Source organism: Pempheris klunzingeri, chromosome 15 (assembly GCF_042242105.1).
Source record: "Pempheris klunzingeri isolate RE-2024b chromosome 15, fPemKlu1.hap1, whole genome shotgun sequence".
NCBI lineage: Eukaryota > Metazoa > Chordata > Actinopteri > Acropomatiformes > Pempheridae > Pempheris > Pempheris klunzingeri.
In genome coordinates, this window is record NC_092026.1 from 15,937,322 (window position 1) to 15,953,994 (window position 16,673).

Sequence of the window (16,673 nt, forward strand, 5' to 3'; positions counted from 1 at the left end):
ATTGAGATTTAGCCTACAGCGGCTAGTTGTGCTTCTGCTCTGTGGGTCAGTGCTTGGTTAATGCTCCATTAATTTACTTCTTTCTCCCTCGCCACTGTCTCTCTCTTTCTCTCTCTGTCTCACACACACACACACACACACACACACACACACTGACAAGGTGATTGATTGAATAAACAGCTGTCAGTGGCATCTCAGCAGCATCACACCACTGTCTTTCAGACTGACACACACACACACACACACACACACATGCAGCAGGGTCCCAGGAGTAAAACACACATTACACATGCTGACACACACTTGTACACAGATGCGCGAACACACACGCACAGGGATCATCAGATGACCATTTATCAGTGTATGTTCAAAACCAGGCGGCTGATGATTTACGACCTAATATCTTGGTTTCCCGTTTGGTTTTCCAAAACCTCAAAATTCCATGAACATTTCTTTTAATTTTTACTTCCTATTTAAGAGCAAAGCCGCCTTGAAACTGCTGCCTGCTAGTCCCAAACCTTTTTTCCCAATGACAGACTGAAGGAATATCTTGCATATAGTAACACTCACGGTGTTCCCATGTTGCCAGAATGTCCATGTAAAATAAATGTATCCTCAGATTTACATTTCACTCTTTCTCACGGTGCAGCATGCATACATTTACACATAGAAATGGTTTGAGTCCCTCGACCTAAACTGACAGCAAACACTGCTGCACACACACACACACACACACACACCTTTCCCCTCTCTATCCCTCAATCCGGCCATCTCTCCGTCCCTCCTCTGCAGCGTGCAGACATTTCATTTGCTTTTCTAAAAGTGACAACCCCAGGGAGCGAGGGAGGGAGGAAGGAGGGAGGGATAGTGAAAGAGCCTGGTGATGAGTTTTGAGCAGGGCGTGGAGGAGTGCTATTTAAAAGCGCCATGCATCATTGTCAGGGATTGAGGATGCGGGCAAACACACACACACACACACAGACACACACACACGCACACAGTCCGACAGACACAGGAAACACACATGTGCACTGAGTGGTACAACGCAGCCTGGATGGCAAACCGAAGTTGACCCCCGTTCCATTTCATCAAATGTCCTCTGAATGAGCTGCAGAGCCTACACACACACACACACACACACACACACACACACACACACACACACACACACACAGAGCTAGTGATCAGCCTGGTGTCTAGCCTGCTTAAATCACAGCTCACTTAAGAAAAAACCATATCACCTCACTGGGAGACACACACACACACCTTGCTGGTCCCATTTGAGTTAATACGGCCCCTGGTTTTGGGCTTTAGGGCTCATATTTGCCATTATGGAGATGATGGCTTTACGGGGGCCTCTCACCTCAGCTGGCGTTGGTCGGGGAGAAGAGAGGGGAGAGTCGAAATGAAGGCTGACACCTCGGCGGGATTTATTTGATTGTGGATGCGAGGCGGTGTCATTCTGGAGAAGGGGGAGAATAAGAGGGGGGTGAGAATGGGAGGCCTTGGGCTAAGCGAGAAGAAGAAGAAGAAGAAGAAGAGACGATGGCGGGGTGAAGAGAAAGAGCAAAGGGAGGGAAAGAGAAAGGAAGAAATAAGGGAAAGGAAAAGGAAGAGATGGGGGGGGGGGGGGGGGGCAGAAGTGGCCCTCTTTCCCTTTCTGTGAATCAAATCAAATTCCCCTTATCGCACATTATTTGAAGAGGTTATCGGGCGCAGTAATGCGGTTACACGCCGGGCCTCGGCTGAGAGATTTCCTTGTTTACCGATGTTGGCGGGTGTTATAGCTAACCGGCCGGGCGAGTGCTGAGGGGGGGAGGAGAGGGGTAGCGGGCATAAACACTTGATGCATGTCAGAAAACTCATTTAGGGGAACAACAAGGAGGGGGAGTGGAAGTGAGTTGTGTGTGTGTGTGTGTGTGTGTGTGTGTGTGTGTGTGTGTGTGTGTGTGTGTGTTTAAGCACACACAAGGAGAAGACAGTTGTTCAAGGACAGAAAAACAGGCTCTACATGTAGACACTTTGTAATTCCATTTGGGAAATGTGCTTGTGTGCATGTTGCAGTGTGTGTGTGTGTGTGTGTGTGTGTGTGTGTGTGTGTGTGTGTGTGTGTGTGTGTGTGTGTGTGTGTACATACTGTATTTGTGCCAACTCATAAATCTGGCCCTCCTTTTTTCTGACTCTTATTGTTGTGCTTAAATCCAGTTTACATGCTCAGTGCTCATTAGCTGATTGTGTGTATAATTTACAAGTGAATTCAATTCCTTCCGAAAGATATAAAAGATAGAAAATGGTCAAGTTCATGGCAAGTCAAACATTTCTTTGGGTTTCTACGTGCATCTTTCGAAAGAGGACGCATTCAAAGTGAAAAGTCCTTTAAATTGCAGATCGCTGTCACACAACATTCATTTAATCTACAGTCAGTGCATGAAAGAATTCTTTTAGTTCCTCCATGCAATCTCCTGTTTCCTGAGAGAACGATGGGCGAGATGAAAGCGAAGGGATGACACGCAGTACAGGTCATTAAATGGGATTTGGACCCACAGTGTTGCGAGTACATGGTTCGCCTCTTAGCCCATTGAGCCATGAGGACACCCCAAATGGTTTTTTATCTCTGGCCCCATTGAGAGCGAGTATTGAGCTGACAATCCCTGTCCTCTCTGGAGGTGGCCTTTTACCTCAGCTCATTGTAGTCTGTGACTGGGAGCCTGCGCTATCTAGCATCTATTGATTCCCACTTCATCTGGACCACAGCAGCACAGGAGAGGGGAGAAAGACACCAAGAGACTGTGTGTGTGTGTGTGTGTGTGCAGCACAGGAGAAAAAAATAAATGAATTAAAAAAAAAAAAAATAGATAGATGCAAGATGGAAGGACGCTGCTTCAAGTGTTGAAAGGGATTAAACTTGTTCCACGATGGCTGACACATTTTCATTAGCTATTGGCTCAAGAGCTACCGAAACCTGAACTATAAGAACAAAAAATTGAATAATAAAACAAGGAGAAAGGGAGAATATGAATGCAAGGTCAAAAGTGAAACAATACTGTTGCAAAGAAAGAAGGGATGGGAAAAAGAAGGAAGATTCCTCCTCTTTGCTCTCCACTCTTCCGTATGATCTAGCTGTCCCCGCCTCACCATCTGGTGTCTACTATAATTATGTGTCTAGTTGTGTGTGTGTGTGTGTGTGTGTGTGTGTGTGTGTGTGATTCCTCTCATTATTTACAACATATAGGGATATAAAAGTCCAATCAAGAACTTCTGTCATGTTAAATTTATATGAGGTTTCTTGTTTAAACTTTTTTGAATAAGTAATAGGGAACCATAAGCTGTTTAACAGCTCACAAAAAAATACTTGGATTTATTTTTATTAGCTTAGAAGATAACTGTGGTATTTTTAAACCTGGGCTCTGTTTTTACATAGTTAGCGTTCAAAAAGACTGGTAGGTACAAAAGGTTTGGGAGTTGGTCCAGTAGATCACCTCAGCTGGCAGCCACCAAACAGTACGTCCACCATGGGTGCCTGTTTTTTCCACTGAGAGGCTCAGTTTGTTGACTACATTATGAGGAAGAACCCCTACAGACCTCTACGATAGCTGTTATGGTCACTCTCTTCAAAGCCACCAAACTCCATTGACAAAACCAGCATTTTTACCTCACAGAGCAGGTCCACTGCTGCACTCCATCACTTAGTTTGTTTGTGTGTTACATGAATATTGCGTTGGATCCAAACTAACCACAATAATAAGCTACCGGCTGAGGCGACCTACTGGACCAAACCCAAACTATGTTGGAATTGGGCCCAGGTTTAAAAATGCCAGAGTTATCCTTTAATACTTGATGCTGTGATTTGCAGTTAAAATAGGAATCAGGGGCTCTCTGGGTTGAGTTGCACAAGCCAAAGTGCTTATGTCAATTCTGCAGCAGCTAGTAAATAAACCAGACAGGAGCTACAACAAGTCAGTGGATATGCTCCCTGCCAGTTGGGTGACATGTTTTGTGACATGAACAAAAACCAGCGAGAGCGATTAAGTGGATCATGTGTCAGCGATGAAAAAGTCGAAAGACAGTGAGAGAGAGAGGAGACGGATAGAGGGCCGGCCGGGTTGAATAAGGAGAGGAGATGATAGAGATAGGGAGCTGGGAAGAGAAACAAAAGGGTGAGGTCGGGAAAGCGGGAGAGAGAGGCAGTGAGAAATAGAGTGAGGTAGAAAGACAGATGGAGGGATTGAGAGAAGGGCATAGAAGGGAAAGAAAGTCAGAGAGAAAGAGAGATGAGACGATCCATCTTGGCACATTAGGTGGGGATCAGGCCTGCGCTCCATCATGGCTGTCAGAGAGATGCACGCCTCCTCTCTCCTCTCCTCCATCCATGCATCCATCCATCCATCCATCCCTCGTACGCTCCGCCAGCCGGCATTTCACTGAAGAATCTCAACGCTAAAAAGTCCTGTCAGGCCTATTTCCTTGTTATTGTCCAGCCCTCTGCTTTCCTTCTTCCCCTTCTGACTCTGATACCTTCCCGTCTGCTCCCCGGGATTAAACGCACCCCTGTTGTGCCGTGTGTGTGTGTGTGTGTGTGTGTGTTTGTCAGTGCGTGTGTTTGAGCTGTGAGGTCCAAAGTAGGACATGTGGGAAGTGTGTAGGTGTGTGCACGCGCGCGCGCGTGTGTGTGTGTGTGTGTGTGTGTGTGTGTGTGTGTTGCCCCAACATTAATCATCTTTAAGGCGCTGACAAGCCTGGTGTGCGACATCATATCACATCAACAACCCCCCCCCCACGCATTCGACTCACACCCTTGTCTCCCCCTTTCTCCTCTCCTCTTCTTCTTACCCTCCTCTGGATTTATCTGTCTGTTATCCTCTCGCCATCACTCACTTCCCTCAGGGAGCGTTTGACAGAGAGAGAGGGGGGAGAACATAAGAGCTGAGGATGACAAAAAAAAAAAAGGGGGTGAGACAGTGATAGCAAACAAGTTGGAAAGCCCGTGAAGAAGAAAACACGAGGGAAAGGAATAGGGTGAAGAGAAAAGAGGAGATTAGAAAAATGAGATGATTAAGCAACATTTTGGAGTCATTAGCATTGGATGTGACACATTTTGGATGATTTTATGGAGTGATGGATATCATAAGAAACTCTCATCATAAGAAAATCTGAGCTTGTGAACTGTTCTATTCTATTTTATGCTTTCTCGTATGTGATTTATTTATAGATTTCACAAATGTTCACTGGTGTTTTATGCTTAATTGGGGTTTTGTCATCATATTGTCTTCTATATTCTACAAGTCTTTGTGCTGCTTTTATGTTTTAGCGAGCTAAAGACAAAGTTTCCTCTGGACGATAAGATTGTATTCTGTTCTGTTCTATCACCTGACTGTCTGTTGAATTTCCACCTGTTCCATCCCACCACAGCTCCAGTTAAATCAGAGTGTGTGTGTGTGTGTGTGTGTGTGTGTGTGTGTCTCGTATGCGTTTTAACAGCTTGGTTTTGACCCTATTGTGAGACGTCTGAATTCGAATCGATTCGAATCAGTTCACACAACACACAGCTTCTCCACTTTAGTCTTTCCTGCTGCTGATTGTTGCCATTCTGTTGTCACACTCGTGCACTACACCTTTTCATCCTTTTTTTTTTTTGTCCAGTTATACAAATAAAAGTCATATGCATACAGAAAAATTCCACAATTCAAAAGAAAATCACGGCACATTGAGATGCAAAAAAGTAAACTCGCACTGTGCAAAATCATTTGCTTTGCAAAGAGTGCATTTTTTGACAAAAGCTTAGAAATAATCAAGCACAGGCATATGTTTGTGCCTGAGTGTGTGCATCCATGTCCACCAGGTGTGTGTGTGTGTGTGTGTGTGTGTGTGTGTGTGTGTGTGTGTGTGTGCGTGTGCGTGTGTTTGTCTGTGGAATAGAAAGAGCCCCATCAGCTGCAGACAGGGATTGGATCTTTCTTTGTTTGCTGTGGCGGATGGCGATGGCTTCAGCATGACTCAAATTATCTTGTCAAAGCAATAAAGGGGAGAAGGGAGGGGGGGGTGGAGAAAGAGAGATGGAGAAACAAGAGGAGAAAGGGAAATGTACTGAAGGGAGCGTGGCGGAGGAGACAATAAGGCAAAGAAGAAGAGATGGAAAGAGAGGAAAAAGTGATGGGAGGAGAGGACAGAGAGAAAGATAAAAGAGAGGCAAAGAACGAAATAATCAAATAGGAGATGGGAGGTAGATGAAAGGAGAGGAAAGAAATGAAACAAATAAATGGATGGTAGGGAGCAGAAAATTAGAAATGGATGAGGCTGGAGAGAAAGAGCGCAAGAGGTGTGGAAGAAGAAAAAACAGAGGTAGGGAAAGTGAGGGAGAGAGAGAGAGAGAGAGAGAGAGAGAGAGAGAGAGAGAGAGAGTAATCGATTACCTATTTTTCAAAGTCACTTAACGTGTCCAGTGCTGTGGCTCTGTTAAGTAGCGGTTGAGGAGAATGGGAGCCCAGTATGCACACACACGCTCCACAGAAGGGAGGGAGGGAGGGAAGGAGGGGGTGATTTGTGTAGGTGTGTGTGTGTGCGTGTGTGTGTGCGTTCCCCACTAGTTGTCTCTTGATGAGTTCCCTTTCAGGAAACTGTTCTGACAGACCAATATGTGAGCAAGGATACGTGTCCCCTGAGAGCGAGCGTGTGTGTGTACGTGTGTTTGCATGTGTGTGTGTCTGTGTGTGTGAGAGAGAAACACCAAAGACAAGACATATTGGGAGTCCCCTTACCTGGTCCTCTTGTTGCCGTGGTGACAAGCAGTCTAAACGGGATATCCTGGCTGAGGCGGAGCCTATTGTTCCTGGACTAAAAAAAGTCCATTTGATTGGCTAAATACAGGAAATCAGGAAGTGTCCTCCGACATTAAGCACTCAGACACTTTCAATAGATGTTATTTTTAGCCGACAGACTCAAAGATAAACTTGAAAAAAGTAGGATGTATACTACTATACTTACGCACACACTAATGCACACTTTCCGATACACAACACACACTCCCAGAAACACAATGAGACATGCACTAACACACACATACAGGTGGACCCCACCCTGTGCCCTGCTGATCAAGGACAATGAAGTGAGGTAGTGTTGGCAGACTCAATACAGCATTATCTCATCCATGGCCGACACTTCTTTAAATCTGCTTTGACCTGAGAGGACACAATGGAGACTGCACAGCACTCTATTCTGCTTTGAGTGTGTGTGTGTGTGTGTGTGTGTGTGTGTGTGTGTGTGTGTGTGTGTGTGTGTGTGTGTGTGTGTGTGTGTGTGTGTGTAGCAGAATTACAATGCACATGCACTTAATGTGTGTGACGTTAAAGAGTAACACCTCAGCTCAGGTCTCGGCACTAGCAAGAGTATGCAATGCTCAAGTTTTCTTGAGTGTCCTTGCTGAATTGAAGGACAGCTCAGTCAGCTTTGTAGAATGCGTGCAGCTCGACAAACACAAACACAGTTTGATACATTGGATTTGTCTTTGTGAAACAATTTGGACAAAGCCTCTGAGCCTCTGTGCAACAAATACATAAAAGAGTATTTATTTTATATCTTGCAGCGTTCACTTTCTTATGTGTTTGTGGTGGCAGTTCCCGACAGAGAAAAGGTGAAATCTGATCATTTGGGGTCGCTTGAGATTCATTTGAGACACACACTGGAGGAATCTGAAGAATTGCTCGAGCGCCTGGCTCCGGCGCTTGTTTGTCCTGCATACGCACCAATGTTTGTCTTGCTTCCTATCTCGTCTGCAGGTAAAAAGAAGATGTCCCTGTATGACAGCCAGGCTCCAGTCTGTCCCATCTGCCAGGTGCTGCTCAGGCCCGGGGAGCTCCAGGAACACATGGAGACAGAGATAGAGAGGCTAGCCACCATATGCCTCAGGTAGACCTTGAACACACGCGTGCATGTTGTGTCTTTCTCACATATACACACACACACACACACACTGTCATTTATGGTCAATTCAATCAGATTGAAGTTCAAATGCAAACTGCAAAGTTGTGTGTGTGTGTGTGTGTGTGTGTGTGTGTGTGTGTATACGTATGATTTCACATAACTGGTTGTGCTTGTTGCAAGAGTTGTCGATATTAGTCCTAAATTGTAGAAAAAGAGAACTACACTCAGTGAGTTTGTCTTTTCAAGTCGTAATGGAGCGCATCTTGGGAAACATGCTCATTTCCTGAGACTGAGTTCAATAGAGAGTGAGCTCTGTGACATTTTTAGCCCTGGCTTAGAACAAACAAGTCAGGAAAAAAGCTAGTCTAGCTGTCAGCCGTGCTTTCCGACAAACCCAGAAATGATTAGTTTTCATTTTCTATCCTTTGTACTTAGCACGTAGAGAAAGAGAAGGGGACGTGGTTGTTAATTGAACAGTTAGCTTTCATGTTGGTGCTCCCAGCTTATGCAGCGGCATTACATAGCAAGTCTGGACTTAAAAAACAATTGAATGTATGGGTGACCAGCTTGCTGACTTTCTTTTTGTATAATAGGAATTAATACTCTCCTAACTGTAAAACAGTAAATAAGCAAAATTTCCAAAATCTACATTGAGGTGTTTCTTTAATATATCTCAAGTCTAAATAGCAAATTAATGGAGCAGAAAATGTAAACAAGATCTTGAAGACAAATGCTTTACTAGCTCATAAAGATGACTATTTTTTTGGCTTGGGGTGAAGGCTGAGCTTTAACTCATCTTTTATGTCAGGCCCATTGACTGGTATTCTTTCTAAGCAGAGATTTTGGTGCCATAAATCTACATAAAAGGCAGAGGCATGCCGTCGACGTAACGCTAAGTGTTTCCTACTGGGATTAGGATTCAAACCTGTGACCTCAAGTTCACTGCCGCCCCCTTTTTCTCTTCATGGCAGTTGCACGAGCTGTTTTACGGTGGATAAATCAACTCCAAGCCCTTTTAACGATGGGACACAACCATTAGGATCCATATTTCACCTTGACCACACGTCTGGCTGTGTGTACGTGTGTGTGTGTGTGTGTGTGTGTGTTTGTGTACATACGTGCGTGGCCTGTGTGAGGCTGTGTTTGTGTACGACCCTCCGGCCACCTCTGCGGCCCAGCTTTATGATAGTCCCCATTAACCTGGAGGAACAGGGCAACAGATAGCGTCACCCCACCTGGAAATCATACTTCATCCCCCCCCCCGTTTACTCCTCCCGTACCCTCCTCCCATCTGTCTGTGTCCTCATGCTGTTCCATCCCTCTCCCCTTGTTTCCCCTGTCCTTCCATCCCTGTCTTTCCTGATATCCTATCTTCTCTTTTCTGTCTCACGCCTTTATCCGCCCTCACTCACATCCTCTCCAGTCTGCCCTCTTCCCACTGTCCTCAGTGTGAACGGGTCAACCTGCGTGTTCCTTCCTGGCTTTTCCAGGAGGAAACAGAGAGTGTAGAGACAGCAGAGCAGCTAGAGAGAAAGTCTACATGAGTAATGGAGAAACAGACTGTGGGCAGAGCGATTCTTCTCCTCAAAGGTCAATCAAAAGAATTATGAAAACTTGGGAGAAGGGTGGCGATACAGGAGTAAAGATGAAATAGTTGCTGGAACGAGAGGTTAGGGGGGGGGAGTAAGGGATCAGATGAGATGAAGAGTAGTTGAAAGCAACTTAAAATTCTCATGAAAAGATCCATTTGTTTTCCTGAGCTTTCAGCCACGTGTCACTGCCTTCGTAAGCAGATAGAATTTACACAGCTGTCATGGATATCGTTTAGTTATCCAAAATTCTAAAAACCCATAACTAAACTATCTCCATGACAACTGAGCACTCCCCATCCTTTGCTGAAGACCAGGAGATGTGGCTGAAAGTTCTGGGGGAAAGATGTGGATCTTGAGATAAATACATGAGAGCTGAGTGTGGGTCATCCATCCATCATTGTCTGATATGATGAGGTGTGTGTTTCAATAAGTAATGAAGGTTTGTAGCCTGCCCTTCCCTCTGTGGGTCTGAGACACTGTGTTAGCCTGGGCAAGCTCACAATCCACATTATGCACGCACACACACATACATTCACACACACACACACACACGTGCGGTTATTTAAGGAAATAGCGTCATCCCCGGGTGGGAGATAGGATGGTGGCTAACGTCACGGCTGGCTGATTTAGCTACTCGCCATTAATCCATCCTACACATGCACACGCCGCGAGGTCAACAGAGGAGAAAGCAGAGACGGATGCAAAGGATCACATTTTAAGATATTTTGATTGAAATGTGCCTTTACACAGACGCAAACATAAAATAAATGTGTCACTCTGACTTTGTATGCATGTGCGTGTCAGAGGGGGCGGAAGCAGGAGATAAAATGAAAGCAGAAATAGTCTGTGTGTGTGTGTGTGTGTGTGTACGTGTTGTATCTCAAAACCAACCTCATTCTATATCACACACTCATGTGCGCACACACACGCACTGTCTCTCCCTCTCCCCGGCTCTCTGCATGGTAGCAGCCATCATTGAAAGTGACAGTGGGAATTTGGTCCAATTTGTAGTAAATCTGCCTTTAATGATGACCAGCGCTTGCTGAATGAAGGATCTGTGGGTATGGAAACGAGGTGTGTGTGTGTGTGTGTGTGTGTGTGCGCGCTTTAGTATGGTGGTATGAAAAATGTGTGTGTCCCATATCTGACTGGTCTCCTCTATAGATATCTGTTATTCTGTGTGTTTTTATTTGTTTTCCGTTTCTTCTTCCATCTTGTGCATGTGTGTGCGCGTGTGCATATGTGTGTGTGTGTGTGTGTGTGTGTGTGTGTGCATGTAAGCATGCCAACCCGTCCTCTCTTGTGACTGTGAGCACTGTCACCAGTTCATGGGCCACAGTTTTTCATGTATGGACCTGGAAATCACAAACACACACGGCTGAACACATGCAAATCTGTGGTGCCCTGTACATGTCAGGTGGCAAAGTAATCTACATACCCCATCATCCCCTCCACTTCATACCCCTACTCCTCCTCTTCCTCCTCCTCCTCCATAATCAATTTGCCTCCACGAGAGCGAGCACCCACTTCTGTAGCAGACGACACAAAAGGCAAAAAGCAATCAGCGTCTTGAGGTCAGCATCATCCCTCCATTCCTCCTTCCATCCATTCCACCAAACTGCCTCTGAAAAAGGACTTATTCATCGTCCTCTCTCTCCTTCTGTCTTCCTTTGGTGGGGAGCAGAGGTGGGAGGGGCAGAGGCCACCGCTAGCTGTCAGTCAAACTCGATCCCTACTCGTGCAGGACTGATGCAGATTTAACCAGGTGGGGAGAAAGGGAAGTGTCACCGCCTCTGAATTACTGATCAGTCCAATTCAGAGACTGGTCCACAGTAAGAGTAAGAGTAGCTGACATGATCTGGCTGTTTTAGAACTTCTTCTGGGCTGCTCTGCACAGCTTCAGACAGCTGGCAGGCTTTAGGTATAAGTAGCTACAGATCACAACATCAGACAATGAGCAGCAATTAAAGGGAAACCACAAAAATCCTTGATCTTATTCAGAAGGTTTTCTGGAATCACAAAAACAAGTAACATCTCAAATGAAGCCTACAATGATTCCTAACTATAGTGACAAAGGAATGTGAGTAATGCAAAGTAGTGCAAATGAATATAACATCAGTCTACAGGAGTCCTGGACCTCTACATCCAGACATTTTTGGTTTGATATAGGGAGCAGTGAGTTTTTTCTTCCTGTTAATCTGCCTCTCGCAGGTCCCCCAACTTTATTGAAGTGTAATGCTAAATGACAAAATGACTGGAGTGTCCCTTTAACCTTGGATAAAAGCAAGGCAGCACACAGCAAAGAAACACTGATTTCAGCTTTTACTTTCACTTTTATTTTGAAAGACTGTACAATTGGTTCTTTTTTATGAATACTAAAACTACCCTTAAATCCGATGCGTATTTACTTTGCTTGCTTGTAAGTCCACCACAATCACAGCATGGAAACAGCATTAAATTACATCAGATATATTTATCAACTAAAATCATGGTCTAAATATAAAGGCATTATTTCCAGTTAGTTGATTGGTGATCTATAATCTCCTGACTCGTTTCAGTCAGTGGACACAAAGTCCGTCTCTGTTTTACCTTCATCACAGATGGCAAACAAAAAAACGAATGCTGCATTTGACCCACCACCTGACGCCTTGTAGCTGTACCGTTCATGATCTCACAGGTTCTTGGCCCTCCTTTAGGTGCCCACTTGCCTCATTACTTTTCCTGCCTGTCTGCCTGACTGCCTGCCTGCCTGTCTGTCTGTCTGTCTGTCTGTCTGTCTGTCTGTCTGTGTGTTTGTTTCGCTTTGCTGTGCTGCTCATTTCCACACTCCTCCGCCAGCTTTGACGTGTCAGGCAGCTGGAATTTCCAGCCCCATAACCCTCGCCATCAAAAATTCATAGAACCGGGCAAACAGACGTGTGAAGCTGCGAGAGGAGGCGACGACACACCGACTCTCCCGTCACTCCCTCTCTTTTCTTTCTCTCGTTTTCTGTCGTCTTTCATGTTTCCCTCGCTCGATCTCTCTCTCTCTCTCTCTCTCTCTCTCTCTCTTTATGTTGCCCGCTCTTCCTCCCTCACCACGTCTCTCCCTCTCTCACCTCACATTTCATCTCCTGCTACCTCTTTTCTTCTTTCCCCCCCTGTTTTTTTTCGCTCCCTTTCATCTCTCTATCACCCCCTCTGTCACTGTGGCAATTTTCTCCTGTCGTGGCAGGCATGCAACTGCTGTCCTCTCTCGCTCTCTCTTCCTCTCTCCCCCTCTCCCTCCTTCTCTTGTCGCTGTTTGACACTGTCAACAAGCAGGTAGAGGTGGCTGTTATTGTTGATGCCTCTGCAGAGGTTCTAGGTAATGAATAAAAGAGAGATAGAGGGAGAAGGAGAGAGAGATGACAGAGACAGAGATAGAAAAGAGGGGCTGGTGGTGCGGGGAGGGGGGCATGTTGGCAGATTCCCCTGCATTACACAGCAGCTTGACTGTGTCACCCATGTTTAATCTCTTTGTTGGTGCAGGTGAGGCCCGCTGTTCAGTTTCCACACACACACACACACACACCAGACACACAGTAGCAAGACAATGCACATCCACAGGCACAGACACGGCATAGAAACAGTAACGACACGTTCACCGGGCACAAAGACATCTAATACATACATACACAGACACCTGTACGTACTGATGCTCATCTCAGGCCATACAGGAATCGTTCACGTCAGGTGGGAACTCATGGAAACTGGAAATGACTACTAATAGCAATAATAACTCTAACAGCTCACTAACCTGATTTGCAGCCATTTGACATTTTTCTGATTTATTTTCTCAGGCTCTGGTAACAGATGCAGGGAAATGAAAAACTGCATTCTAAGTATAAGGAAAAAGTACACAATGCTCTCATCATGCATTCCTTCCCCACCCTGCGCAGCTATGCATTATATTTCTGTCTTATATTGTCCTTGTCTTGCTCTTATGCCTTCTTGTGCACCACTTTGTACATTTTTCTCTCAGATAAGTGACATATAAATAAGGCTTCTTATTCTTATTACCCACCCATCCATCCATTGAAAAAGGAAATCCCTTGTCTACCAAGGCATGCTGTCAGATTAGAGGTCGCGCTCAATTCAGTCTCAGGCACATTCCTTCCCATGGTTTGCCTCTGTCTGTCTGTCTGTCTGTCTGTCTGTCTGTCAGTGTGTGTGTGTCCGAGGAGGTCTGGAGTGTTAACAGGGTCTCAAAGCAAACATGACAACCCTGTCTCGCTTTGTCAACGTCAAGCCTGTCGCAACGCTTCGAGAAGCTCGGAGAAATTTATCTCTGAGCTCGGGTCGCAGTCAGAGAGATAGAGAGAGAGACAGAGAGAGGGGGGAGGGGGTGAGGGAAGAGAGGGCCATAAAAAGTGAAATGAGGGGACAACAGATCAATTACGAACGAGGAGGGGGGAGTAAATGAAAAGAATCAGACGGTAAAAGTGTCAGAAAAAGAGATCAGGAATAAAGTAACGTGTGAATTGGGTGTGTCTGTTTTATTGGCAGAAAAGAGGCTAGTTAATGTATTTAGACTTTCTGTCATTCATCTCCAATATAAAATCCATCCACACACCCCCCTTCCCCTTCTACCCCATAATGTTTACAAGTCAGCTGATTGTCCTGCACATATTTCAGAGTTCAAGTGACCAACATGTGTGTGTGTGTGTGTGTGTGTGATGAGAAAATCTGGACAATGATTCATTACTCAGTAAAGAGCATCCAGCTAATAATCTCCTGATGTAATCGTCCCATTTGAAATAATATTTCTAATCACCATTAAAACAGATACAGAACGTACGAACTCACTAAACTCTTATTTTGTCTTCTTTCTCTGCTGCAGTAAGAACCCCTCACTCAAGGATGGAGTAGCCACTCCAGGAACCCCCAAGGTGAGATGAACCTCAGTTTCTTCACGTTATAATCAAATACGATCTCCATGTTTGTAATGTGATGTTTTCAGTCAGGCTGAAATTAAGCATGTCTTACTTTTCTCACCTATATTTAGAATGTGAGTTAACATTTTTGCACAAAAAAAAATGTTGCCAGAAAGAAGTGATACATCAAAACCTTTTTCTTCACATTGATAGAAGGAGGAAGGAAGGTTTTAAATGATTGAAAATTAGAGCATAATAGACCCGGTTGGATTTAAAACCATATGTGGTGTAGTTCTTTACTGTCCATCTCTCAGAGCTGTTACCCCGATGCCTCTGTTCCTCTCTGCTGCACTAATCAGCTGTGCTGTAGGCCTCTGCCTTATATCACACACACACACACACACACACACACACAGAAGTACCAGTCTCCTGTGGTCCAACAGGCAGCAGAGCCAAGAGGCACTGTACTGTGATTGTTCCAATTAGAGAGACTGAGATGCAGACAGACAGAGAAGGAAGGAAAAAAGAGAGGAAAAAGACAGACGAGCGTCAAACTGTAGGAAGACATATTCATCGCATATTATCGTCACAGACCTCGTAGTGTCTGCATCCACCAGCTCATCTGAACACATCACTGGCTGCCAGAATAAGAAACGTTAAAAGAAAAAAAAAAAAGAGACTTTTCTATAACCTTGATATGATCGTTTTAATGGAAAAATCCATCCCTGATTTCAGAGGTCTTTGAATAAGCTGTAGGAGATGTGGGTGGGCTTGATTATATAATGGATTTAATAGAATACAGGAAAAAGACAGAGAAGGGATATAATCATCCAACATGGCTGAAAACATGCCACTCAGTAGTAGACATAGCTTCATTATTAGTAAGACCTGTGCCAATATTTCCCCAAAGTCCCCTCAAAGCAACGAGGCACTTCATCATCTTCGTGTTTGTCTTCATTTCTAACTGAAGACCGTGCAGAAAGCAGAGGAGGGAAAAGTGCATCCGTCATGCACATGAATGCAACACAGGAGCTCTAAAATAATTAGAAGAGGATCCATTTTCATTCCTGCACACCTTTGGGTGCTGACCCGGGCTTAGAGCAGCACTCACGGCACCGTGGGTGGGCTTGTACTTGAGAAAGGCAGACAGAGCCGGAGTGGGCGCCGGCGTTCCTCTGCGGCCGTGACTTCGCATCTCACCGCCGTTGTTTAGTATTCAGCAGCGGGCTGAGGAGAATGGAGAGGGCCAGGCTGTTGCTGTCGTCTCCTCCCCGCTACGCACCACCCGCCCCCGTTATACCGGAGATTAACCCTAACACACCTCTGTATGGGGTGTGCAGCCCACTTTGTGGGTGACTGGGTCACAAGGTGATTGGGTTAGGCTGGAAACATGTGATATCTGTTGGATAGTGCACCATCCCACATGCACGTGAAAAGATTTAGACACACACGTCATTTTCTCTTTCTCTTTATTGATTTCCAGATAGAAAACAGATTTAAACGTGGTCAGATTCATCACAATGCACCCTCACAAATCACACTTTACCATAGACTTTAATCATTTTTAGAGTTCAAATTTGAGGTGTAAATCCATGTAGCTCTAAATGCAACCTATTTGGAGCTGATCTTTTTGCCTGTTGATTTAATTGGTTGGTTTAAAAGATCAACATTTCAATCTTCATTTATAATATCTTTGTAGAATACCATTAAATGTCACATTCTAATGATAAAACTTAAGCATATTCCCAGAACGCCCCCAGGTAAATGATTCCTGACCTTTTTAAACCTGGATAAAAGCGGAGAAAAAAAAAAGACCACACGCACACACACACTCACACAGAGGCATAAAAGCATCATGCATAATGTCCAATTTACTGTGGCAGCACTGGAGGTTGGTCATTTCTCACATATTATTATTAGATTACTGCTGTCGAGCACTTAAGCCTCTGCTCTGCCCCTTTCCACTTGATTAATAGGAGACGACTGTAAATACAAATATTTCATAGCTGCCTTGTAAAAGAAGGGAAAAAAGCAGCAGCAGCAGCACGGGCACACATGAAAATAGAAGCACACACACACACACACACACACAGCTAGAGCTCTGTCAGGACTAAGCCTTGTAAAAAAAAAAAAAAAAAAGGAAAAAAAAAAGTGATGTTGCTCCACTTTTGTTCCCTTCTTCTCTTTCTTTCACATCATTATCTGCCTGTTCTTCGTTCACTTGAGGAATTCCCTGGATTGTCTTTGCCACAGAGTGGGTTAGAAGAGG

The 16,673-nt window shown here is 44.8% G+C and overlaps 1 protein-coding gene across 4 annotated transcripts in view; it reads left to right on the forward strand.

The window, feature by feature from the left end:
* The window catches only part of rnf220a (ring finger protein 220a), a 156,898-nt gene that overhangs the window by 109,531 nt on the left and 30,694 nt on the right, over positions 1-16,673 (forward strand). For all 4 annotated transcript variants that reach the window (XM_070845166.1, XM_070845167.1, XM_070845168.1 and 1 more), the window contains 2 exons: positions 7,773-7,902; positions 14,371-14,419. In XM_070845166.1, the coding sequence (XP_070701267.1) occupies positions 7,773-7,902; positions 14,371-14,419 (179 nt within the window). The remainder of the gene's footprint in view (positions 1-7,772; positions 7,903-14,370; positions 14,420-16,673) is intronic.